The sequence below is a fragment of the Mytilus galloprovincialis genome, chromosome 1, assembly GCF_965363235.1.
Source record: "Mytilus galloprovincialis chromosome 1, xbMytGall1.hap1.1, whole genome shotgun sequence".
Lineage (NCBI taxonomy): Eukaryota > Metazoa > Mollusca > Bivalvia > Mytilida > Mytilidae > Mytilus > Mytilus galloprovincialis.
The window spans coordinates 125194066-125215407 of NC_134838.1; the positions used below are offsets into that span (position 1 = coordinate 125194066).

The following is a 21342-nucleotide window of genomic DNA, read 5'->3' on the forward strand; positions in this document are numbered from 1 at the left end:
AAACAAAAAGTTTAAATCCTTACACATTCCTTAATAACAGTATTAAGGTTATTTCAGTTATCTCCCCTTATATATCAAAGTTGAAAAAAACCGAATCATGCATAAAATGTTTTGCATTAAATAAAAACCAGTCATAATAAGATTTCTACACAATTTTCTTTATTTATATGAACTTTATTACAAATAAATTACATTTCTCTCTCAAAATGTGTATATTATATTAAAGATCTAGACTAATTGTGTTATGTTGTGGAATAGATAAGATGGCCTAAGACATGTATTTTCTTGTGCATTTATATTCAACATACATTGTATAACACAGGCTTTGGTTCCTTCATTGCTTTGGTAGACAAAATGTTATTTACAATATTTGAAGATTAGTAAAAATTTTAAAAAACTACAAAAGTAACAATGAAATTCATGTAATAATGAAAGGTATTACCACAAAAACAAGTAAACACACACAGAATACATTATACTAACTAACTTACTTTTTATGACCTTTATGCACAGTTGACATTAATAACACAATAACTATTCATTGTTTTTTTTTTTTTTTTTTTATACCAAATTAGTTATGGTCTGTTTCAAAAAGGTTATGCTAAAATGCTCATATGTCACTTACAGTTTAATTCCTTTCCCCTTATTTTGTATATTTACCAATAATCTATCATAATATTCCTTATCGTTTGTGTCCACAGGGTCCTGTTCATCCCCTGAATCTTCTTCGTCCTGTCTACCACACATACTTGCACTCGTAGGACTTTTATCAATAGAATTAGAAAGGGTATCCTGCGAATTACATAATGTATCTCCAGATTTCTCAGACCTGAAAAAAAACCCACAAATATCCAATATCTACATGATCTACAATTATAAATTCATCATAAAATGACAATATAACTATATTTAAACATATATTATCAAACTGATATTTAAGGTGGTACCCAACACTTTCACTAAAATTAATTTGGCTCGTTTAATCTTCATAAAATTTGACCCTTTAACAAAACTATAAAAATTTTAAATATTTTGAACCAACCGTTTTATCAGAAAAATTACACTGGTTATATAGCAGTTTGACAAACACCAATTTTAATCATTGAGAAGCTTAATATTCCTTTTACAACACAATGTAATTAAAACGTTTAGCTGACTTTACAGAGTTATCTCCCTGTAGTGTTAGGTACCACCTTAAACTCAAGCGTGAAAAGGTCAAAATGTGGCTAACCTAAAGTATATAATGTTAAAATGAAATTCAACTAAAACATTTATTATAGTTTAAATAAATCAAGTACTGTGAAAGTACTTTAATTCGTGGGTATCAATTTTCGTGGTTTGGATTTTAGTTTTCTAAAGAAAAAGGAGAGTGAAGAATTGAAGCCATTAGAAACGAAAATTTCAAATTGTCTCGATGGAAGGAAATTGCAAAGTAAACATTTAAATTGTTGCACCTCTGTTTATCCTAGTGATGACACTAATTAACCCGAGATTGAGTGATCAGCAGATTATAGACAATCAAAGGTGTTAATAAGGTCATAAACAAAGCAATATTGAAGAAAACAAGTTATATAAACAACTGCTATAATTTGTATAAATGGACTTTGTAAAAATATTTCTTATCAAAAGCAAGTACATTATGAAATTATTATATCCGTTCTAGAATCATGAGGATATAAAGTGAACACTTTATCATAGCATATCATCACTGGAAATCTGACTTTCTGAGATAAAAATATTTTGTATGAGAATTAAAAGATCAAAAGTTGTAAAATTTTTAAAAGTTTTTAAAGATTAAATGGGTATAATCCTGCCAGCAAGTGTAGTTTATAGTGCATTCAGTAGATTTGTGGATATTCACTGTATTCTCTAGATATTATTGGTAGTCAAACCTACATGTCTTGATATGGACAACACTTATTTTAATTTGTAGAACACTTAAATTCATGAATAACGTCATTCACGAAAACCATGAAAATAGGTTCACCATGAATAAAAGAACTTTCACAGTAAGTGTAAAATATATGTAGGTGCGATCAACTTCTTGTAGGATCTACTTACAGTTACCCTTGATTACAATCTGTTCTCTTGTGATACACCCAAAAAAAATATCCTCTACATTATTGCTTTATCTTGTTTAGTGCCTTACCTGGTAGGAGAAGAATGATAGCTGGGCATATCAACTATCATATCCGACTGTATACTATCTATAGTCTTGTCATGGAGTGCCATGTTGTTAACTACACTGGACAGATCTTGTGAAGCATCTAAATCAAACTCGTCCTTGTGGGTACTATTGAATGGAAGTATCCCACGATGCCGTATCTCTGCTGGAGTACGACCATCATCCCCACTACACTGTGATCCTTGTCTTGGTGTATGGTTACCTGATGATTCACTCGACCTTGATGACATTGGTTTCTGGGGACTTGTCTGTAGAGAGACAGACTGACAGGTTGCAACTTTTTCTGGAGAGAATGCTGTAGTATTGACAGCAACAGAACACATTTCAGCTTTGCTGTTATTATGTGTGGAGTTAGTTTTATTGACAGAAGTCACTTGAGTGTCTAGTTCCGTTGTTGTGGTGTTCTGAGAGGAATTACTCTGATTTGTTATTAACATTTGTATCTGAGACTGTAACTTTTTAAGCTGAGCATCCTGTTGAATTAAAAGCTGATAAACTTCTGGAGGCACCTGATTCCAATTGATGTTTTTACTCTGTAATACAGAATCTGGCTCTTCCTCTATGGTAGCACTATTTTTACTACTTGGTCTTGGTGGAGGAATCTGCTTCTCCGGTGTGACACTCAAACCACTGTCATCACTAGACTTACTGCTGTCAGCATGAGGTGAAGGTCGCTGATCTTGATGGACATTTCTCTGCACACTATTTCCTACATCAATTTGCTGATTTTGTGATGTGATTGGAACAAACTTATGTTGTGTATTTGGTGCTGTTTGGTGTACATTAGTGGTCATTCCTTGCTGATTATTGACAAACTGTTGACCCATTGGTCTATATCCTTGTGGTACACCTTGTTGAGAAGGATAAGGCATTTGAGGTTGTGTAGGAATTTGTTGTGGTTGAGGTGGTCCCATCATTCCTTGTGTAGGTACATACCCATGTGATGGCTGTCCATATGGCACAGAGGGATAGTTTGGGGTAACATATTGTGGATAGGGTTGAAACACTTGTCCTGGCACATTTTGAGGTAGCATCCTTTGCATTGAGTTAGTTTCTGTTCTATTGTGTGTATTGTTTTGTTGAGAAGACATGTTCTGATACATGAAATTTGGATTCTGAAATCTTGGATCCATATTAGAATTCCTATTTTGAAACATAGGATCCACATTTTGATTGAAAGGGTTTGAATTTGAAGTTCTTTTTTCAGTTAAAGAATCGAAATGAGAAGTTCTACTTTGAATCCCATGACCTTGATTAGAAGTTTGGACTGAATTATCAGGCTTTGGAACAGAATTCATATAATGTTTAGCAAGACGTCCACTATGGAAATTAGTCTGTTGATGTACATTTTGTTGAGCATTAAATCCAGAAGCACTATTAGAGTGTTGAACAGTTGGTTGTTCATGTAGCACTGGCAAGTTAGGAGCTAATTTACTCCGTGTAAAGTCTGTCATGTGAGCAACACCATTCGCTTTTCCCTGAGTTATTGTTGGTTTCTTTGGATTAACACATATTCCTGAGTCCTCCCCAAATAATAAACTGACTTCAGGAACCATTGATGTCATCACAGGAAGCTGGATAAAAGAGGGAAAAAAATAATACAATTTTATAGATGAAACTGGCATTTTTATTCTAGCAATGCTCCAACAGTTTGTTTTCTTTACAAGTTTGCAAAAAAAAACAGTGTTTAAATAATACATAAAGCATTGTTTCCTATAATAAAAAAAAAAACTCACAAATTATTTTAGGCTTTAATACAGTAAAACTTACATTGCCGTATTTGATTTCATGATTACAGAAGATATTCTAATTAGATGAATTGAAAACTATCAACATTAAAAACTAAACACATAATTGAAAAAGTTATATTTAGTTTTTTGCTTGATTGATTGTTGGTTGGTGTTGAAATGCCACTTTAAGAACTATGGGCCATATCGCGGCTGCCACTTTTAATTGGTGGAGGAAGTTCTATGTACTAGGAAAGACCTACTACCCTTCTGGAAAAAGATAACAAATTCGAGTCAATCTTTAAAATTCCTGGGTTAAATAATAAAATCATTGAATAGATATAATTCAATTTCAAAAACTACTGAGTGCAATTATTATTGTGATTTTTAAAGAAAAAACAAAAATGCAAGTTTAGTTATTGTGATTTTAGTAAAGCTGCATACAATTACATGTAACTGATATCAGAGTATGAGTTCTTTTTATTGGGATGTTCATGGTGTTGCATGATTTGCATTTGATAAAAAGAAACGTAATAAACCTGTAAATTTAAAGTAAAACAAAATCTGTAGTATTTTCATACAGTGCTACATGTATCTATCATAATAATATTTAATTTCCAGGTAAAAAAAGTTTAGTTCTATAAATACCTGTGACTTGTGAGGTGCTGGCATGTTTCTTGGCGTCATTTCATCAGGAACTGACACAGCAGACGACACAGGGACATCTTCTTGTCTGTTGGATCTGCAACAAAGTTTCATTAAATTTATTCTTATTAATTGTTTTGACTCAGATAATCTCTTATAAAATGTAAATATAATAGTATTGAAATGTTAAATATGGTAAATTACATAAATGACAGCGAGTTTGATCTAACAAGAATATGATAAGTCAGGCAATTGTCTCCCCCTGACTTTTATGTAATGCTTTTAAGCCTTCATATTCCCCCCCCCTTTTTTTTAATAAAAAAAAAATGTACCCAAATGTATCACAATGTCAAATTCCCCAGTTGACTTAAAGACTATCAGCAACTATTCAGAACCATAACATTCTCCATTTATTTTCATACAAATTTTGCTTAATTTTTTCAACATGCCGTTGACTTTGACCAATTGTAATTGTATGTCACAATCACATTTTCCCAAATTACCATCAGTTGTAAGCCAATTAAACTGTAACTTCTGGCATTAAAACAAACTTATTTTTCTACACTTACTTCTGACTTTTGAGCAAATGTATAGCACCATCAAATTTTTCTTTTTTCTGTCCACCGTCAACAGCACCAATGTCCATTTCTATTGTCTGATTACCACTTGTCATTGTCTGAAATGAAAACATGTTTTTTCTTCAGTATAATGTTATGTATTCACATTAGGAAAGATAAGTATAAGTTTCTGTGTCCTATTCATACATGTAAGGTAGTAAATGCCCATCAATCTGAAGGCATCATATTTTCAACAATTGTATTTCACAAACATTTTAGTATTGTTTTCACAATAAATTGTGATATGCTGGTATATTCACATATTCAAATTGTTTCCCCAAATATGTATGTTCACACAGTTCCACTGGGTTTAATGAGCATAAAAGCATTTTTTCTTAATTTCTAAATACTGGTTTAACCATAACTACCTTCCAAGATTTTAATGCACCCTTATCAGAATTTAAGATTTTTTTTTAAAGTTCTCAAATGATATCTAATTTTCTTTATCTCAATTCAAGATTGTTTTTCCAATTTAGTTGAACTTGATACATAGACTACATCAGATTGGCTTTTATTTGTATAAATAAAAGAAGATGGAGATATGACTAAAAGAGACAAAAGCCCAATGCAGGGCTCACACTACCAGGCGACTTGGGCGAACAAGTCGCCCTCCCGACCGTCACTTCGCTTTCCCCGACCCCCAAAAGCGAAAACAAGTCGCCCTGTTCTTGACGATAGTCGCTTTCAGTCGCTTCCGTCATCGGACATTTTCAATTTTTACCAAGTTGATGAAACATCAATTTTTTACTGATAATTAAAGAAATTCAGACATAAACTATTCATTATCTTTAGAAAAGAGGTTGAAGCATTGTCTTCGCAGTGTGTATCAGGTTATTTGATAACTAGAGGCTCTAAAGAGCCTGTGTCGCTCACCTTGGTCTATGTGCATATTAAACAAAGGACACAAATGGATTCATGACAAAATTGTATTTTGGTGATGGTGATGTGTTTGAAGTTCTTACTTTACTGAACGATTTTGCTTCTTACAATTATATCTATAATGAACTTTGCCCATTAGTCAGTGTTCTAGGATTCCCATTACCCGTTACCCGGAGTAAGTGGATTAGGACAACGGGTAAGTCATTTTTTAGCCTTTGTCACCCGGTGGTAAGTCAATTTTCAAGTTCGGGGAAGCTGAAAAACTCTTGAAATTTCCAGGTCCTCTTCAATTTTCCCATATCTGCTTTTTATTTTTATTAAATCACGAGAAAAAACTTTGATAAAAGATCGAAGATTTTGTCGATGTCTATCAGTGCTTTTATTCAAGCACTCGTTTACTAGGTGTAATCAAGCGCAAAAGAGACCACATTCTTCTCCTATCATTCTAAAAGTCGGTCACGGTGTCGGTAAAATCGGAAAGTCCAGATTGATAACTGGTGCTTAAATCGGGACATAAACGATATTTTTTCTTGTCATCGGAGGAAAATAAACTTACAGTTGCATTTATTATAGCTCTTAATAAATGACATAGTAATAACTATAACATATTTGTCAAAATTAGTAAGAAATCGTTTTTTTTGCGCCGTCCGCATTGGTTGGCGGATTTAACTTTTAGATGTGGGTAAGTAATTTTTTTATTGATCTTACCCGTGGTAAGTCAAGGTGCCAAAAAAATCCTAGAACACTGATTAGTAACAGAGAACTATATTTGGTAAAAATTTACATATATTTACCAAATTAATGAAAATTGTTAAAAATTGACTATAAAGGGCAATAACTCCTTAAGGGGTCAATTGACCATTTAGGTCATGTTGACTTATTTGTAGATCTTACTTTGCTGAACATTATTGCTGTTTACAGTTTATCGCTATCTATAATAGTATTCAAGATAACCAAAAACGGCAAAATTTCTTTAAAAATTACCAATTGGAGGGCAGCAACCCAACAACCAGTTGTCCAATTCATCTGAAAAATTCAGGGCAGATAGATATTGACTTGATTAACAATTTAACTTCTTGTCAGATTTGCTCTAGATGCTTTGAATTCATAGTTATAAGCCAAAAACTGCATTTTACCCCTATGTTCTATTTTTAGCCGTGGCAGCCATCTTGGTTGAATGGCCAGGTCATCGGACACATTTTTCAAACTAGATACCCCAAAGATGATTGTGGCCTAGTAGTTTCAGTGGAGATTATGTAAAAGATTACTTAGATTTATGAAAAATGGTTAAAGATTGACTATAAAGGGCAATAACTCCTAAAGGGGTCAACTGACCATTTTGGTCATGTTGACTTATTTGTAGATCTTACTTTGCTGAACATTATTGCTGTTTACAATTTATCTCTATCTATAATAATATTCAAGATAATAACCAAAAACAGCAAAATTTCCTCAAAATTACCAATTCAGGGGCAGCAACCCAACAACCGATTGACCGATTCATCTGAAAATTTCAGGGCAGATAGATCTTGACCTGATAAACATTTTTATCCCATGTCAGATTTCCTCAAAATGCTTTGGTTTTTGAGTTATAAGCCAAAAACTGCATTTTACCCCTATGTTCTATTTTTAGCTGTGGCGGCCATCTTGGTTGGTTGACCAGGTCACGCCACATATTTTTTAAACTAGATACCCCAAAGATGATTGTGGCCAAGTTTGGATTAATTTGGCCCAGTAGTTTCAGAGGAGAAGATTTTTGTAAAAGATTACTTTAATTAACGAAAAATGGTTAAAAATTGACTATAAAGGGCAATAACTCCTAAACGGGTCAACTGACCATTTTGGTCATGTTGACTTATTTGTAGATCTTACTTTGCTGAACATTATTGCTGTTTACAGTTTATCTCTATCTATAATAATATTCAAGATAATAACCAAAAACAGCAAAATTTCCTCAAAATTACCAATTCAGGGGCAGCAACCCAACAACCGATTGACCGATTCATCTGAAAATTTCAGGGCAGATAGATCTTGACCTGATAAACATTTTTACCCCCGTGTCAGATTTGCTCTAAATGCTTTGGTTTTTGAGTTCTAAGCCAAAAACTGCATTTTACCCCTATGTTCTATTTTTAGCCGTGGCGGCCATCTTGGTTGGTTGACCAGGTCACGCCACACATTTTTTAAACTAGATACCCCAATGATGATTGTGGCCAAGTTTGGTTTGATTTGGCCCAGTAGTTTCAGAGGAGAAGATTTTTGTAAAAGTTAACGACGGACGACGGACGCCAAGTGATGAGAAAAGCTCACTTGGCCCTTCGGGCCAGGTGAGCTAAAAATACAACTTTTTATCACTTCGTGCCTTTTCGCAAGTTCCGGTGCTTGTTAATACTCGAAAACGTACATCAACCTAAATTTCGGCGGCAAAATAAGTTTGTTACTTCATTTAATTGTGCTAAAAGTTGCCTCCAGTAAATGTTTAATCCATTTATTGCATTAAAACCGTCATGTTCCTTTCCAAATAACTTTTCAAACATCGTTTATTTTTGTAAATTTTCTTGCATTCGTCCGCCATTGACCGATTTCTAAACTACGGATCTGAACCGGACCAGCTATGACCGAAATCCGTACTTTTACAATAATTACTACAGACTCACGGATGGAACAGCTGACAGAAGAATATTGATCCCAAAGGGAAAAATTACACATCCCACACGCATTAAGAGACTTTTGGTTACATCTAATTGATTGGTGTATATAATTCCCTATATTTTTTATGAATGTTTCAAACTATTGATTAAAGTTGCTTAACTCTGAGACTATTTTACTAATATCAATATATTATGGCCCAGCTTAATAACTTTTATATTTTTTTATGAGAAGCACTGAATTTCATACACAAGATAATTTTTAATTAAATTGTAATTGATATAATTTCTTTACATTTTTTAAAATAAATTTTTTTTTTTAGTGCTAGATATTTAGTTGGTAGTTTCTCACAAGAACCTTAGTAAAACTGAAACAACTTTTAATTTCAAATGTTACTTTAATTGTAATTTTTTACTCATATGAATTGAACAACATAAAAAGAACATTATTTACATATGGCCCTTTATACTATTGTAAAATTCAAACATTGTAGCGCACCCGCGCGAATGAGCACTTCTCTTTCAAATCTCACCACTTCTCCCTATCAGTTTCAAAAAGAGAAGTCACTTCTCCCTATAATTCTGAAGTAGTGTGAGCCCTGCAATGACAAAAATATTTAAACAACTGCTAACCTTTGGTAAATTGATCACTTCATACCCATTGAAGAGATCAAAGTTCATCTGACCACTGCCAGTAGATGTGACAACCTCATAAAACTCAGGTTTAGAATGCATTGGGTTATATAGCACCAATAAGAAAGACTCTGGAGGAACACACACTCTACAATAATAATGTTTCTATACTTATTATCTTTAATTTAAACATGAAAAACACGTTGAAAAGATTCAAAAGGAACATTCTACAATTAAATAACAAAAGAACATAAATAAATACAATTAATTCTGACTATGCTAATGTAACATTACACTACTGTCTCCGGTTAGGGTAAACGTAGACGTCTGTTTAAACCTGCTGTATGCACCTGTCCTAAGTCAGAAGCCTGTTGTTCAGTGGTTATTGTTGGTTGATGTGGTTCATATAAAGTGTTTCTTGTTTCTCAATTTTTATATAAGATTAGAATGTTGGTTTTCCTGTACAAACTGTTTTACACTAGTCATTTTTTGGTTTTTATAGCTTGCTGTTCTGTGTGAGCCATGTTGAAGGCTGTAGTGACCTTTAATAGTTAACTTTTTAAACATTGTGATTTGGATTGAGAGTTGTCTCATTGGCACTAATACCACATCTTTTTTTTTTATTTATATTACCCTCAGTTTAAATGATAAACAAGTTATTTTAATTATAATAATTTTGGTAAAATGGTCACAGGGTTACACAGTATCAAAATGTTTTAAAGACATGTCTATTGTTGAAGACTATATCTGGACCTTTGGATGTCTGACAACTACTCCCCATGTCTTTTTATCATATAAAATATTCATGTTAAGCTTAACTCTACAAAAGGAACATAGTTCACTTGTAAAATTTAATAGCTTGGCTGTAACATCTTGCATCTTTTAAAATAATCATTTCTGATGACTAACTTCATAGTGATCAATCAGAAAATGAAAGGAGCATTTCTTAATTTCCTTTTAACAATTGACAGTTTAATTCAGTCATTGTAAGTGAATCTTTTTGTTTGTCTGGTTTAAGTTACTTTAGATAGATTTTTAAAAATAGATTTTTTTTTTAAGATCAATGGTAGTTTTTGTGTGTTCATTCTTGTATTGCATAATTTACCACTATTGACAAACAGTATTAACTTATCTATCTAACTACTGTATTATGATAAAATAGAACCGTTTTAACAACAGAGGACTTACCTGTCATTAAGACTTGCGTTATGTAGATATCTGAGACAACATGCCCAAATATATGGACTGTATACAAAAGAAACACCACTAACCCATCTGAAACATTAAAAAACACAATGTTTGGATATCTTTCACATGATACTATTGACAAGCTTGCACATTCTTGTTCTAAAAATGCAAACTGTTGAAGAAAAATAACCATTCCTACATTCATAAGTTGTCAATAGCATTTATAATATCTAGAAGTAAGGTTCATTTGTCAATCTATTTTTCAAAAAGATCTTCAACATTATTCAATGAGTTGGTTCATCATGTACATAGTTAACTTAAACTGGTTGATACTAAATGAAATTATTAGTAAAAACATCATTATCCTTCTAGTACATTTTTTGGTCCACTAATACAACATGTGCACTTAGCAGTCAAGTAAATATTATTTACAAACTACAATACATTTTTCCCTTGTTTTCAACGTTAAAAGATTTTTGCTACTCTTGGTTTTTACTTTCGCCAGATTTTCACAAATCCTCTTAGTTTTATCCATGTAGTTCCATTTGAAATGTTACCCACTAGCCCCAAATCTCTTTCATTATTTTATAATATATAGTTAAAAAAGGCATTTTCGAAAATCTTATGAAATCCTTATCTTTTCATAGTTTTTGAATGAAAAAAGGTGCTATTGTTAAATATATGAAAAGCTAGAGTGAATCAGTTCCCAGCAAATTTCAATTGCTTATATCTCAAAAGCAAGCACACTGACTGTTATCTTTTTTTTACTTCTTAAGTTCTGTTATTCATATACTATCAATTTATAACAGTCTTTTATAAGCTTGATATTTTGAAACAGAGGCGCAAGCATTCTTAACAACAATTGACTTACATGCCAACCAACGGTAAATTAGCCACTTTTGGATCAGACTCTAACACTAACAGAACTTTCCTGGTATGATCCATGGTTAAGTAGCTGAAAACAAAACAATTCAAGATTTAGAATCTATGAAAAATGAAAGTACTAAAATTGAGAATGGAAATGGGGAATGTGTCAAAGAGACAACCCGACAATAGAGCAGACAACAGCAGAAGGTCACCAACAGGTCTTCAATGCAGTGAGAAATTCCCGCCCCCGGAAGCGTCCTTCAACTGCTTACTACATGAACCATTATAGCTACACTGTATTATCAAGAATTCAATGCATATGTATGAAATCTACAAAAAGCATTCCCCATCCTATTAATATAATTAACATTGAAAAACACCATCCGTATAATACAAAAGCGATACATATACACCTTTCTAAAAACTGAAGATTTTTTTTTTTTAAATCATATAAATTCAGTATTTTTCATTGAAAATAATACATGTTTAACAATTTTAATACATACCCTGTTTTTGGTTCTCCTTGTAAATGACTCATGCTCATTGGTCCCGAGAGGTTTTTAGATAAAGCAGTCGGCACAATAGGTACAGCATTAATTTGTATTGCCTTGAACTCAGTTGCCATAGTAACAACATCAAATTGTAAATGATGAACACATTGATCTCCACTTGTATAAATACTACACCAGCCTTTTGTTAGGAGAAAGTTACTCAAGTCTATGGAATTCTTACTACAGCACCTCTGTTTCAATAGCTGCAAAAATATAACAAGTAAAATACATAATTTCAGCCACTTCATGTTTAAGTATTACAAACAAAAATTTAGTCAACAGAACTAAGGATGGGGAAGGCCCCCAATCTCCACCCTAAGGGACATAGTTTTACCATATAAACCAAAAAACCTGCTCATTATGAATAGGCTTTAAACAACTAAATTTTAACTTGGACTTCAAATGACAGAACAGCTAACATGAATTATACCATATGACATGGGATTCAGTTAAAATTTTGGCAGTGTAGCCCACAGCTTAAATTTTGTAGCCAATATATATATATATATATATATATATATATATATACAATGCATATGTAGTTCTATACAAGAAAAGCAGACATTTTAGAAGTCAGTCAGTTGATTTACAATTTATTTTTTCAAATCTTTCTATTCTATTTAAAGTGAAGAATATATCATGACTATTTGTGGATCAGAAAAATAGATTAGCTTGTGTCACTGATAATGACTCTCAATTTTATGTTTTATATACATGTCTTTCAGATCAAGGTTTTAAAAGTATCATAAAACTTAACAATAAACATTGGTCCAAAAAAATAAACCTCAGGATGATTCCTGGTAGACAGTCTCAGACATGTGCACCTTACAGTCAATCTATAATGACAAGATTCCTGGCAGACAGTCTCAGACATGTGCACCTTACAGTCACTCTATAATGACAAGACTCCTGGCAGACAGTCTCAAACATGTGCACCTTACAGTCACTCTATAATGACAAGATTCCTGGCAGACAGTCTCAGACATGTGCACCTTACAGTCACTCTATAATGACAAGATTCCTGGCAGACAGTCTCAGACATGTGCACCTTACAGTCACTCTATAATGACAAGATTCCTGGCAGACAGTCTCAGACATGTGCACCTTACAGTCACTCTATAATGTCAAGAAAGTCATTCACTGATATTCTTCTAAATCAACAATTCAATAAAACAAGAAAATGAGTGAACAGTTTGGATGTAACAATTAATACTATTCCAGTCAGTTACCTGTAAAGCCTGTAGGTAATCATCTGATGAACTTTGACGATCATTTTTAGAATTTAACATCACCTGTAAATAGACAAATCACTAATGAATGTATAATTTAAATAAATTGGCTAAATCAAAATTCACAAATTTTTTTGGTATGTTTTAAAATACAAATTTGTGAAGTGGCAAATATTGTTTGCTTCTTTGAAACTAACATGACTAAAGAATGAACAAGACCACATTTCATATTTTTCAAAGTAGATATTATATTACACAAATAACAAACCTGAAATGGTACTGCCAAATCACCAGGTGTCAGTGAATAACTATTATTCAATGAATCACCCCCAGGATCAAATCTATCCAGTGTAAATGTCAAACCTTCACCATCTACAAAATACAAACAAAATTAATACCATTTACAACAATAAGGATTGGTTTAATGCCATCAAATGGTGGCCACTATGAAGGGGGACAGGAGATTGCATAGGTATCATGGTGTCACATCTGCTATTAATGATTACATCTGTTAATGTTATTGTATTTTGTTGGTTTTTTTAAAACAAAACTTGGCAAGAAAAGTCCTGTGCGCAGGAATTTGTTATAAAGTTCACTACTGACTCCAATGGATGCGTAGGGGTCAATAGCAAACACTATAACTTATATAGTACTAGACATCATTGAGATGATATTTATATCTTCACTAAAGGACATGGGGTTGTCAACTGAAACCAAAGTTTTTGACCTTTAACTTTAACCTAGGAAGCTGTACAAACATTGACACACCCTCTGTTGTTGGTCAATATACATGTCATGTATAAAGTATGAAATTATAACGGTTCTCTCGATATAATATCTCATTGATGATGCTGAGTAAGCTTATTAATAGAGCAAAAAGGTTTCAACTCTATGCATTTGTTATCAAAAAAAATTGTCGTGTTTTTTTAAAATGATAATTTTGATGTAAAAAGTCGTTCTAAATAATAATTATTGTCAGAAATATAGGGATAGACAGCAGTTACATTGTAGGTTATCAGCTGTATAAAAGAGATCAAATAGATGTCTAGAGTGAATGAATAAAACCCTTCTTTACATAAAATTACTTTATACATTAATGATTAAAGGATTTGCATGATTTGTGTATAACATCATTTTGCCTACATTTCAGATAAACTAACCATCATCTATACTTAGCTGTCCAACAAGAGCACAGCCACAAAATGTCTTTCCTTTACTCTCAATGTGCCGATGAGCAAATCGTAGAACTTTTTCAGATATACATAATCTTGGTTTTCTGAAAGTCAAGATTATATGTTAAAATTCAGGCATATTGGTTAACTTTCACAAGCAAGCAAGGATTATTACTCTTCATATTTCAATCATTTGATAATTGTTTTACTATTCCCATAACTGTACATGTAGATGAAAATTTAAAACATCGTACCGAAAGGGAACTTTTCCTTCTCATGCATTAGTATGGCGTTCATTATCACTGGACTAGTATATATTTGTTTAGGGGCCAGCTGAAGGACGCCTCCGGGTGCGGGAATTTCTCGCTACATTGAAGACCTGTTGGTGACCCTCTGCTGTTGTTTTTTATTTGGTCAGGTTGTTGTCTCTTTGCAATTTGACACATTCCCCATTTCCATTCTCAATTTTATATATGATAGCTTCGAAAAATGTGCCCTGACAATTGGACTTATCAATCAATTATGCTGTTGGATAGACAAATATTGACATCCCTGGTTACCTGTCCAAATGCCTGGTAAACAAAAACCAGAATTTGCAGTCAAAATGAAGCTCAACTGATTAGGAAAACCAGTATAGAAGTAGAGGAGAAACGGCCCTTATTTGGCTCAAATATTACAGCAAATTTTTAGGTTACCTAACATATTCTCAAACTACATGAACTAGTAATTTTTTTACTAAGAGATAAGTTATTCAAAAAAATTAAATTTCGCATTTAACAAATTTCCCTGGTCATGCTGGTTATAAACCATTATGAAATTTGTAAATTTTGTAAAATTTCTTGATTTTGCTTGTTTTTCATTAAAGGAGTATGTTCGATAAGGTCCTAAAATGGCCCACTTTTTTAGCGTAAATTTCAAACTCGGATTTATTGACCAATATCACGATACATTATAGCTAATACATTGACTAGATAGGATATAACAGGGGTTGACTTAAGAAAAATGAAGTACCTGGCCCAAAGGGCCAAATTTTTTTTTGATCAACTGGCCCACTCAAAATCTTACTGGCCCGAGAAATGTCGGTCCACGAAGTGGGCTGACGCGGTAGGGGGGTTTGGGGGGGTTTGCCCCCTCCAAGAAAATTTTATTATTATTGGCACAAAATCCTGCAATCTGAGAGCTTTTGATGCATTATTTAACTCCCTTTTTCTTTTTGATTTTTCATATTCTTTTCCTTTTTGGTTGCTATCGGTTTCAGCTTTTCTTTTTTGGGGGTAGTTCTTTAGGAAACGTTCCATATCATCAATTTATTTAATTTAACTGGGGGCTGCCATTTTTAACTCGACAAATCCCGAATAACGAATCTCGCGCATTTCCGGGGAACCTCGGAATTGTCGATTTTTACCGAGTAATTTGATTGGCCGGCTATTATTACCAGTCGATTTCAATAACACGGAAGTATATGCAATCTTCCGCGTGGTAGAAAATGAAAGTTGCTGGCCCAAGTGACCCGAGAATATTGACTGGCCCGTCGGGCCGTTCTTTGTTAAGTTTGACTGGCCCGACAGTAAATTTTCTAGCCACGGGCCAGCGGGCCAGCGGTTACGTCGACCCCTGATATAAGCCATTTTGTTTAAAATTTTACGTTTCTGCGTTTCATTATGACGTCACAAGTTGTACTCATATTGATTTTTCACGAAAAAATCAATGAAAATGGGGAAATTTCCAAAGATTATTTGACAGGAAACATAGAGCGCATACGTCGACAACAAAGATCTTTTAAAATAATGTTTGTGAAGACATTTAACATGTCTTATTTGAATATTAAGCTTGTCGACGCCTGCGCTCTATGTTTCCTGGTCCTTTATTTGGTTGAAATCCCGCTGATTTTGTCAAATTTCACCAAAATCCCTTATCTTGACCGTTTTGGAATGTAAAAATCGTTCTGTTAGAATTAAACTTTGACAAAAACAGCTCTGTTTAACTTTTTCACATGTCTTTAAGGCAACTTAAAACAATTATTGTCTTGTAACCATGAACTTTATAATTGGGGCCAAATATGGCACTTACCGAACTTACTCCTTTGTGAAATATTTTAGATTGGCAATGTATGTTCGCACCAAAAAAAAAACTTTACATTTGATGAGATTAGGTCATAAGTGTTAACTTAACTTATCTAAATTCGTTTTGTTGTAAAATTCTTGGCTATGATGTTTCTGGTGCTTGTGTGAGCCAAAATTTGTTCCTGTGAAAAAAGTTCCACTGGAACTTATTTCACAGGAAATATGTTCTGGGAGAACTTTTTTCAAAGACAATTTCTATATAATTTATTTCATAAAATATTTTGCTGTGCAATATGTTAAAGGTACTTATTTTCTGTGAAATAGGTTCGAGCAGAATATATTCCTTGATTTCTATAAAATACCTTCTTTCAAAACTAATATCACAGGAACTTATTTCACTTTTTTTTTAAATTTCAATATTGGAACAAAACTCATGGAGCTGTCAGGCTGTGTTCCAGAACTTATTTCACATTTGGTTAAAAAATTAGTTCCGGAACAAATTGTATAGCGCTGGAACATATTTTCTGCGATATAAGTTTTTTATGAAATTTGTTCAGGCGGAACAAATGTCAGGCCGGAACAAATTTTTTGTACATACTGGCAAGTGAAATATAAATTATACCTGTAATATGAAATACTAATCAGGGAATCAGCTCCTACACTAGTATGGTCCCAAAGAATGTTTTTGGTGCTAGGAAATTTCAGCATATTTTCATCTGTATTTCTGAAAAGAGGCATCTAAATGCATTAAAAACAACATAAATGAGCAAACCAACTAGCAAAATTAATTTTTTCAATAAACTGTTTATATATAATAAGCAGGTTCAAGAATAGGAAAAACAACAAAAATGCATGCCTTGTTATGCTAAGCATGTCCAACATTCTTAATTCTAAGTATCCTAAACACAGGAATTACATGTAGGTGTCTGACAGATCTGGAAATCCTCACACTTAACAACTCATTAATTGATACAAATATTTAGATGATGCTGTCAGATGGATGGCTGCCTAACATCTTGCAGCAAATTAATATGCATATTCAGGACAAGAACATGTTAAGGCCAAAAAAAATATATGTCTGTTTAAGGTTACATGCTTTAAAAAAATAGGGTTGGTAGGTCGGTATTTTCATTTTATTTAATTTTTTCATTTTCTTTTTTGTGACATGATTTTTAGTGTGCAGTTTCGTCTTGTCATGGTCTGAGTTGATCATGGGCCGAGTTTACCCGTAATTTTAATGATTGGATTATTTCCCATTTTATTGATTTGAAAAAAATGGCTTAGGGTCGGCGCTCAAGATAGGGTTGGTCGGGTAACCGTTTGACATATATTTTTTTTTGCAATTATAATTAAATGCATGTAATTGCATAACCCTCAGGCTTTTTTTTTATAGTATAATCCAATACAGTTCAAACACCTGAGGGATATCCGGATTAAGATCACTAATCACTTGTACCTGAGCTTGTTCTGGTAGATCAACAAACCAGACAGATGAATATTATCTGAAGATAGACGATTCATTTGTCGAATTATTTAACTAAGTTTCCGCAAATGCTTATGATAATTCAGATTAAATAAATAAATTAGTAATCCAGTTACAAAGTTTAACAAGTCGACCACATGCTTTTATTTTGACTTACGCAATCAGCATCCCTCTTTTTAAGAAGTGCAAAATAAGACGTAAAACAGTAATTATTATTTCATCGCAAATAACTCGAGTACTGCTGTATTGTAACGATAATATAGAATTACTTTAAAAGTTAAAAAGTAAAAACTTTTAATAATTCCTGTAAAGAAATATCGTATCGTAATTCTGAATTCATTTCGTAGTTTACAATCAAATTGATACATCTGCGTTTCCAGTTTCTATTCAGACTCGAAAGATGTATGTTGCATAGCATCGATTTGCTAGATAAAAATTTAAAAAAGATTATACTATAAATTAAAAACCTTTTCATTTGACAACGTTTGCTTTACAAATCTTTTTAACCTTTTACATAACCCGTACGACTCGTTTTGTCGTTGCTGCAAAACAGCAATACCAGTACTGGGTTCATGACTTCTGAATTTGACAGTGTCCGTGAAAAATAAGCTCCACATGATTTTTAACCCCCATAACAATTACCAAAAATAGTAAGAAAACTACATGGGGACCTTCGTGATAGCTATTGGTCATTCTCAACTAAGGGAAAGGGAGGGGGCATGAGGGCTTGGCCTTTGAAGGGTTACAAACAGCAATTATTGAAAATATATATACTTTTATATAGAGTTTATAATGAAAATTCAAATAAATATTATTTAGATAAGCAATGAATTAGCATGTTCACCTATCCTTATGTGGACGGATGAAATACTTTCAATCGCACTACACTGTACGGCATAGATACGGTTTATGATGGTGAAAGTTCCTCCATCGTTCAATTTTCATCCATGGAGATCCCTGCACTGCCAATACTTTTCAAGATCATACAAAAAGTAATTATAACATTGTTCAAAATATCTATACTTCAAAGTGAACCAAGGTTACCATGTGCATAATTTCCCTGGGAAAAGATATATATACATGTATATCTGAACCAGTGATATGCACCTTTCATTTTCTTTTGACTGGGTATTCTTTTGTTAAATGGTCCAGGTAATAGCAGATATTCTCAAATACATACCTATTTTCCTCTGTAAAATTGTTTCCAACAAATCTACATGTTTGCTGACCAGAAATATTTTTCATCTTCATCAAAGCACTCATGGTGGTGGTGACCTACATGTACAAAAAAAATAATATTTGAAAACAAGAGTGCACATGTGGACGCGGAAATGTATCACTTGCTTTACTGATCATGATAAACTTTTTTTTATAAAAGCTGAACACAATTACATGTATCATATAAACTTCAGGGCTCACGCTACCAGGCGACTTGGGCGAAGAAGTCGCCTTCCCGACCGTCACTTCGCTTTCCCCGACCCCCAAAAGCGAAACAAGTCGCCCTGTTCTTGACGATAGTCGCTTTCAGTCGCTTCCGTCATCTGACATTTTCAACTTTTACTAAGTTGATGAAACATCAATTTTTTACTGATAATTAAAGAAATTCAGACATAAACGATTCATTATCTTTAGAAAAGAGGTTGAAGCATTGTCTTCGCAGTGTGTAGCAGGTTATTTGATAAAAATACAACTTTTTATCACTTCGTGCATTTTCGCAAGTTCCGGTGCTTGTTACTCGAAAACGTACATCAACCTAAATTTCGGCGGCAAAATAAGTTTGTTGCTTCATTTAAACGTGATAAAAGTTGCCTCCAGTAAATGTTTAATCCATTTATTGCATTAAAACCGTCATGTTCCTTTCCAAATAACTTGTCAAACATCGTTTATTTTTATAAATTTTCTTGCATTCGTCCGCCATTGACCGATTTCTAAACTACGGATCTGAACCGGACCAGCTATGACCGAAATCCGTATTTTTACAATAATTACTACGGACGCACGGATGGAACAGCTGACAGAAGAATATTGATCCCAAAGGGAAAAATTACGCATTCCACACTCATTAAGAGACTTTTGGTTACATCTAATTGATTGGTGTATATAAGTCCCTATATTTTTTATGGATTGTTTCAAACTATTGATTAAAGTTGCTTAACTCTGAGACTATTCTACTAATATCAATATATTATGGTCCAGCTTAATAACTTTTATATTTTTTTATGAGAAACACTGAATTTCATACACAAGATAATTTTTAATTAAATTGTAATTGATATATTATAATTTCTTTACATTTTTTAAAAATAATTTTTTTTTTAGTGCTAGATATTTAGTTGGTAGTTTCTCACAAGAACCTTAGTAAAACTTAAACAACTTTTAATTTCAAATGTTACTTTAATTGTAATTTTTTACTCATGAATTGAACAACATAAAAAGAACATTATTTACATATGGCCCTTTATACTATTGTAAAATGCAAACATTGTAGCGCACCGCGCGAATGAGCACTTCTCTTTCAAATCTCACCACTTCTCCCTATCAGTTTCAAAAAGAGAAGTCACTTCTCCCTATAATTCTGAAGTAGTGTGAGCCCTGAACTTAACATTTATATCAATAATCCATTAAATAAGGACCTCTTTCTGTTGACCTTATATTTGGATTCCATACACCAAATTAAATATATGCAACATAATGCTAAATACTAATTATAATAATTAGGAATAGCATTAGGTGCATAGGTTGTAACAAATAGATAATAGAATAGTATCTGAGAAATAGACCTGTACATAGGAAACTTGTTTCAAACAGAATAGCGCATCATAATTTTACAGTGATGTTATTAACTCAACCTGGAAATTTAGATATTATCTGGATAAACTTATCAATCCTTTAAATAAACTCATTTCTAAAAGATTACCTATTTAACACTGTAATTGAAATTAAATCTTCTTTAAATACTGTTTTTATTGGTATAAATATTGATCTTGTTAGCAGTAAATTAGAACCAAACTAAATATTATCACTATCACATCGCATTAACCGTATGAGAAATGTGGCTTTTAACAACTGAAAGCAGCTTTATTTTATATTAAATATAAGGAATTTATTTGATAAAAAAACATAATCAAATTACACAATTATTTTCAAGCTGTTTAATTATATAACACAAATGATAATTAAATAATTGGATTAACCAATTACCAAGTAATTAATTAATTACAGACATAATCACACAATTCAAAAGGAATTCAATGCATCAATCAGAATGGTAATAGAAAGTAATAAACAGAAAACAAGAGATTCAATTAAAGTCTTGTTATTAAGAATTTCAAGTTAATCTATATTTTTTTTTAATAAAAATTTGCGAAAAACTATCATCAAAGATAGGAAAAAGTATAGTTTTAATGGAGAAAGTTTACAGTGGTAAGAGTTGCATTTCTATAACTATTAGTGTA

At 32.6% G+C, this 21342-nt stretch overlaps 1 protein-coding gene across 1 annotated transcript in view; it reads right to left on the reverse strand.

Annotated features, from left to right (window-relative positions):
• LOC143057257 (uncharacterized) overlaps positions 1-21342 on the reverse strand; it is a 28830-nt gene that overhangs the window by 6756 nt on the left and 732 nt on the right. Inside the window, exons 2-14 of the mRNA XM_076230531.1 lie at positions 19068-19162; positions 17027-17128; positions 14330-14445; positions 13438-13541; positions 13170-13232; positions 11896-12143; positions 11394-11477; positions 10523-10609; positions 9335-9482; positions 5127-5233; positions 4561-4654; positions 2150-3759; positions 661-829 (exon numbers count right to left, since the gene is read on the reverse strand). Of these exons, the coding sequence (XP_076086646.1) occupies positions 661-829; positions 2150-3759; positions 4561-4654; positions 5127-5233; positions 9335-9482; positions 10523-10609; positions 11394-11477; positions 11896-12143; positions 13170-13232; positions 13438-13541; positions 14330-14445; positions 17027-17128; positions 19068-19150 (3015 nt within the window). The 5' untranslated portion in view covers positions 19151-19162. The remainder of the gene's footprint in view (positions 1-660; positions 830-2149; positions 3760-4560; positions 4655-5126; positions 5234-9334; positions 9483-10522; positions 10610-11393; positions 11478-11895; positions 12144-13169; positions 13233-13437; positions 13542-14329; positions 14446-17026; positions 17129-19067; positions 19163-21342) is intronic.